Source organism: Saccostrea cucullata, unplaced genomic scaffold (assembly GCF_032062105.1).
Source record: "Saccostrea cucullata isolate Sc308-1 unplaced genomic scaffold, CSIRO_AGI_Scuc_v1 ctg15373, whole genome shotgun sequence".
Lineage (NCBI taxonomy): Eukaryota > Metazoa > Mollusca > Bivalvia > Ostreida > Ostreidae > Saccostrea > Saccostrea cuccullata.
Window position 1 is genome coordinate 7,714 of NW_026918608.1, and position 6,477 is coordinate 14,190.

At 33.6% G+C, this 6,477-nt stretch overlaps 1 protein-coding gene across 1 annotated transcript; it reads left to right on the forward strand.

The window, feature by feature from the left end:
* Positions 1-2,562: 2,562 nt before the first annotated feature.
* Positions 2,563-3,636, forward strand: LOC134268529 (uncharacterized). The gene has a single exon (XM_062750798.1). It carries the CDS (start codon positions 2,779-2,781, stop codon positions 3,634-3,636), a length of 858 nt encoding a protein of 285 aa, XP_062606782.1. The 5' UTR covers positions 2,563-2,778.
* Positions 3,637-6,477: the final 2,841 nt, after the last annotated feature.

Sequence of the window (6,477 nt, forward strand, 5' to 3'; positions counted from 1 at the left end):
ACAAAAAAGTACCCAGGAAGAAGAAGAAGAAAAATAATAATAATAATAATAAGAAACAGAGTAAAAACAATATGTTCCCCAACTTCGTTTGGGGAACATAATAAGAAACAGAGTAAAAACAATATGTTCCCCAACTTCGTTTGGGGAACATAATAAGAAACAGAGTAAAAACAACATGTTCCCCAACTTCGTTTGGGGAACATAATAACGTATTAATGTATATTTTTCTAATTGGAAAAAAGTGATCCAGTTTTGATCAATTCAAGTTTAATTATTATGCACTGTAAACAAAGTTACGGGGGTATATAGTTTTTGCCCTGTCCGTCCGTCTGTCTGTCTGTCTGTCTGTCTAGCTGACTTTTTGTCCGCAAAAACTTTAACCTTGCCCATAACTCTTGGCTGGATGGGGCTACGGCTTTTATATTTGATAGGTGTATTCCTCAGACAAGATCTTTCTTTGGGTATATACCACCAAATTTGACCTTCTGACATTGACCTTGAAATTTGACCTACTTGTACACAAATATTTCAAAATTTTACTTTGGCCATAACCTTTGAGTGGCTGGTGCTAGGATTTTCATACTTCATATTATGTATTCTTTGTGACAAGACCTTCCATTGGATACCAACAACTTTTACCCTTTGACCTTGACTACTTTTTAAAATCTTTAATCTTGACGATAGCTTTTTAATGGTAAGGGCTAGGGCTTTCGTACTTCACATACCTGTATGTAATTCTTGTAACAAGACCTTTCTTTGGGTACCAACAACTTTGACCTTGACCTAGGAGTTTGACCTGCTTTTAAAAAACTTTAACCTTGGTCATAACTTTCGGACCGCAACGGTTAGAGCTAGGGCTTTCATACTTTACATATGTTATCCCTGTGACAAGAACTTTCATTAGATAACAACAACTTTGACTATTTGACTTTGACCTTTGAGTTTGACAAACTTTTAAATAAACTTGAACCTTGCCCATAACTTTTGAACGGTTAGAGTTAAGGTTTTCATACTTATCATATGTAATCCTGGTGACGGTACAATTTTTTTAAGAAACCAACAACTTTAACCTTGACCCTGGAGTTTGACCTACCTTTAAAAAAACTTTAAACTTGGCCATAACTTTTCGAACAGGTGGTGCTAAGGCTTTCATATTTCATAATTGTATTTCTTATGAGAAGGCCTTACTTTGGGTACCAATAAATCTGATTTGCATTTGAGAAGATTTAACCTTCGCTATGTTGCCACGGGGGCATCAGTGTTTCACAAACACATCTTGTATTTATTTTTTTTATTTTTTTGTATTTGTGTCATTCCCATTAAAATATATAAAGTTTGTATTAATATCATTCCCCAAAGAAACTCCCGTGAAATTATTTCAAACAGTGTCATGGTGATGCCTCTTTGACAAACAGACAACAAATTTATACAAATTAGATAAACCATGTTTTATTCATCTTTTATGTAAAACTTGCTCTACGCTTCAAAATCCGAGATTATGGCCCTCTGCGTTATTCTCTACTGACATGAAACATTCTCGATCTTCAATAAACATTTTAAAAAATTAGGAATTAAAACCGAAATAATGAGATAAAAATTAAAACTTGTTGGTTTTGGGGTTTAGGCATCTTAATTTATCTGAAATAAATATCGAATACAAATAAAATGCATCGTTGCAACAAATTATATTTGAATAGTCTGAAATTTATTAGCGTGTGAATCTAGAGATTGCATGAAAATATGACAAAACATTTACCTTTATTTTGTCACAATGAATACCCTTTAATCATGAAGTGTTACAATTGGTGGAATATAATCTGCAGTCCTGGAATGCTGATATTGTATGGTCTTTTATGTTACGTAACGATTCAAACACAGTCCATCACAGACAAGGAGCAGGAAGGATATCAATAATGTTAACTATGTAAACTGGCTAATAACAATTATTACTTAATTAAGAAAACTTCCTTGTTATAATTAATGCAGCATTTAATTAGGACCATAATAGCTAGACAAAAGTGCAGAAAAAATTTATGCAATTTAATTGGTTGGTAAATAAAGTTTGCATCCTACGTAAGATAATCAATTAATGAACACCTTAAGTAAACGAAACATGGGAAGTTTACATTCCTCGTAAATTTTTATTACCTATTCGTTATTAAGCTCATAAAAAAATACCTCAAAGATATATGTAAACCTTCAGTCATTATTCCTACATGCATGTATATATGATTATATACAATCGCAACATATTAAAGGATAGTTTGAACTAAAATTAATCACCTTATTCATCAGTTTGCACTTCAACATTCCCAGGGGTTGACATTAATCATTTTAATACAATACGTCTTATTTGTCCGCAATTCTTCTAAACAGTATTTCAAATGTGTCAAAATAAAACCCACTAAATTTGTCGACTAAAAGAAAACACTACGCGAGAATTTCCTCACCTGATTACCCTTTTTAACTGTGACGAAATATATTTTTTTGTCTAAATCAAATATGACAGTTTAATATTTAGTCATTTTTCTGTCTGGGACTGTGAAGTACAGAAACACGGTATCGTTGAGAGCAGCAAATCGGGCCGAGAGGACTTTTGTCAAACGCAAGTCAAACGTGGAGGACTCGTATAAGGCAGTATGTAAACCCACGGTTTCCCAGTCTCCCCTTGTTCCCCCGCTTGTTAATATGGAATTTAAATGAAGCAATTACAGCTTATTAAAGGCAGTTTTTCTTGAGAAAAAAAGAATTAGAAATTTTTGTGTACTATGAACGACGATGAAACCTAAAAAAATTAAGGAGAAATTTTTGATATTATGTTTGGGATTTATGTGCTTAGTAAAATACTCAAATAGCCGAAAATGGTCTGAGAAAAAAAGTAATGCAAATAAAAAATTTGTGAGCGTACGATACAATAGTTTCAGACATGAAAGAGAACTTCGGATTGCTTTCAAAGGAATTTTTATGTTGGAGACCACCGCATTTTTGGACTCTATTTATGAAACAAAATTGCATCAAATCACGGATGGTAGCAAACTGATACAAACTGTTTACCAGAATGGTGTCATCAAAGACTGTGAGTTCTCAGTAGAAAACGCTACCATTCTGCAGTTCGTGCAGGATTTTGCTAACGATTCTAAAATTTTCTACCGAAAAGAACAAGGTGACGTGTTTTCTCTGTACAATTCCAATGCTCGTGATACAAACTCCAGTGCTCTTGTGTTTTTTCGCCGGAGAAAGTTTTTGCAGAATTTTAGAGATCTGATCAAGATCAGACACGATATTAAACTTTGCCACAAAATTGCAAATAAAATCAAACGAAACCATCGTCTTCCACGGGAAGAACTTATTCCGGTGTACGATGTTGAAATCTCTCCAACAAACGACAAAGGAGGAACCAGAAGAAGCAAGCGCTCCTCTCTGTTTGCCAGCTTCCTGATGTACCCCGGCACCAGATGGTGTGGGAGGGGACAACTGGCCACTGAGTACGACGATTTAGGGGAGGATAACGAGTTAGACGTGTGCTGCCGGGACCACGATCTCTGCCATCACATCATAGAGCCCTTCACCAAGAAGTTCCACTACTTTAATTTCCGCTTCCACGCTGTGTTGCATTGTAAATGCGATCAAGAGTAAGTATTGAGACCAAAAAAAAAGGGAAAATGTGTATTGTAGAAAAACTCCATGGATACTGATTGCAGAATAATTAAGTATAGGATAAAAGATATAGAGATGCGTAATTATAAAGTAGTACATGTTGGGTAATAAAGAAGCGTAACTGCCATATTGCTGATGCTAAAGGACATATTGGGCGTTAAAAATTTTAATTAAGTTTTTAATTGTGACACACTGTTCATAATGTTAATATGAAGCACTTTATTAGCAGAACGGAATTTTTCTTTGTGGCAGGATAATTTATTCTTTAGTCAAATGAAATAGCATACAATGGAATTAGAGCATTAGCTAAGTATTCCACAATTGGACACAACCAGTTAACACACCAAAAGTGCAATGCACATCGTTATTTACAGAGATTTGTTTTTGGTAGAATTGAAACAATTTTCCAAAAACCTAGATTAATCTAAAAGCGTTTGAAGCGAAATGACATTTTCATAGTTACTTGAAAGATATTACAGATTTTAAAAGAAAATACACATGTCATAAAACCAACATCCATAAATGTACACAACGCAAACTAAGAAATAAAACGAATTTAGAAATGTTTTATCTTCATATTTAATCTGCGCAGGTGGCCTTTGAATGCTTTTATGAATTAAAAAAAAATCCCCTTAATCTTTTTTTGAAGAACTTTGTTGTGCACATCTGTAAGCCGATTTATATTTGTACTCTGCACAATGCATTTACTGCAAAGTAGGGCCATTATAATGACATTTCACAGAAGTCACATCACTTGACCCGCTGTCCATTTCTTATAAGATCGTAATGGTCTTTATTTCTAATGAACTTAAAACGTATATGGAAATTAAAAAGATTTTCCCTCATTTTTTCTGTTATATTTATTTTTTAGAATTAATGCCACACGCTTGGGATCTTTTACTACTTTATTGCAGTTGTACACAATAAATTTATTTAAATCGACCGGAGGTGCAAGGTTTATTCCGATCTTTGAATATCCACTTTTTGATGTTGTCAAAATTCATTATTTTCTATGAATTAGTAATAGGTACTTTTTAAGGTGAGTCATCCCTGTTATGTCGTGATGACAAAAGGTGCAAAGGGGTTCTCCCCCCAAAAAGAAAGCAGGTCAGATTGCATGAATAACATCAACACGGGGTCGGCAACAATTCCGTAAAAAAAAGAAATTTTGTGAACTGTACGTAAATTATAAAGACAAATATTGAGCCGATGACATCTCTATTGTCACCATGTCGCACTTTTTTCTTCCTCGGAATATCGAATTTCTAACTCCATTTTTTCTTTATCATAGTCACAGATGCAGTAATAATTACGTTTGGGTTCACCAGTTCACGATCAGGGATTTACTCATTTCTACCACACAGAAAGGCTATTGAATTGCAGGATATTGTGCACATTATGAAAATATAGTTCATTCATGAATTTTCCGTCTCAAAGATATTGATATATTGCAGAATTAATAATGCACTTCTTATTCAAATACAAATGATCCTGCAATGTTAATTTATTTTTCAGACAAAATATATCCTTATATCCGCTTACTGTGAAAACATATAATTGGTCTTAGTAGAAATTATTGTGGCGTGAGATTAAATTTTTTGAGCAAAATTATAATACTTTGGAGGCAGCTAGGGACTGTTCTATGGCTAAGTAATAAGTAAAATAACACCATGTTTTCTTCAGACGACAACACAGAACAAGGTCTCCAATTCCAGTTTACTGATTGAAATTAGAGTTTGAGACATACACTTCTAATAAAGCATCGTTTTCAGACATAAAGGACCACACAGATCCAGTCAGCCTATGTAGGTCTCTTAATTATGATCGATCTCAAAACGTCATCTCTTTCTTTCCGTTCCAATTAGAGCACCTGACCTCTTTAAATTTATCGAAGCAGAAATTTTCTTAACTAAATAATGGTTTCTTTATATTTTTGTAAGGAAAAAAAGAAAAAGTGACCCTTTTAAAATTGTCCAATTTTATCAAAGAACAAGGCGTGGAGGAATGCCTATGATTTCAAAAACCCCTCACCATTAGGAAATGATCAAAAAATTATACTTTTCCCCTCTTTGGCAGTTTATTTTTTATTGTCAGTAAATGGTTTACTTTTACAAGAGAGGGGATGCAAAATTTCAAGCCTTAATTATGTTCCCCAAACGAAGTTGGGGAACATATTGTTTTTACTCTGTTTCTTATTAAGGTCTTCCGTTTCAGACGGAAGGCCTTATAGTGATTCTACTGTTTCTTTTTCTTTTTCTATATTATTATTTTTGTTCCCTTTTTAAAAGCACGATTTCTCAGAGATGACTGGACGGATTCTCATGAAATTTTCAGAGATGATAGAGTTTGAAGATAGCTTTCAAATGCTGTTTTCAGTTTTTCAAAATGCACTTCCGGTCGTCAGATATGTCCGATTTCCGCTTTTTTCAAAATAATTTTGTCTGATTCATATCTCAGAAACGGTAAGAGATTAAGACACCAAACTTATATGTCTAATAGATCTTGATAAGTAGGCGTGCCCATTTATGTTATGATTGTCCGCCGTCACTTCCGGTCGTCACAGGAAGTGATTAAAGGAATCGAAAATTTCAACTTTTCTCTATTGAAACTTTTTTTGCATAACATTATTGCATCTAATTTGTAGTTCCGAAATATATCAGTCCCACCGGAAACAAAAAACGACAACTTCCGGTTATAAGAGAAAAACTACATAATTTGAGTATTTTTCTTTCCCATAAATATATTTTATAGATAAAGTATTTGTAATGATTTTTTGATATGTTATTCAGACTGCAAATGTCTACAGTACTGTTAAATATC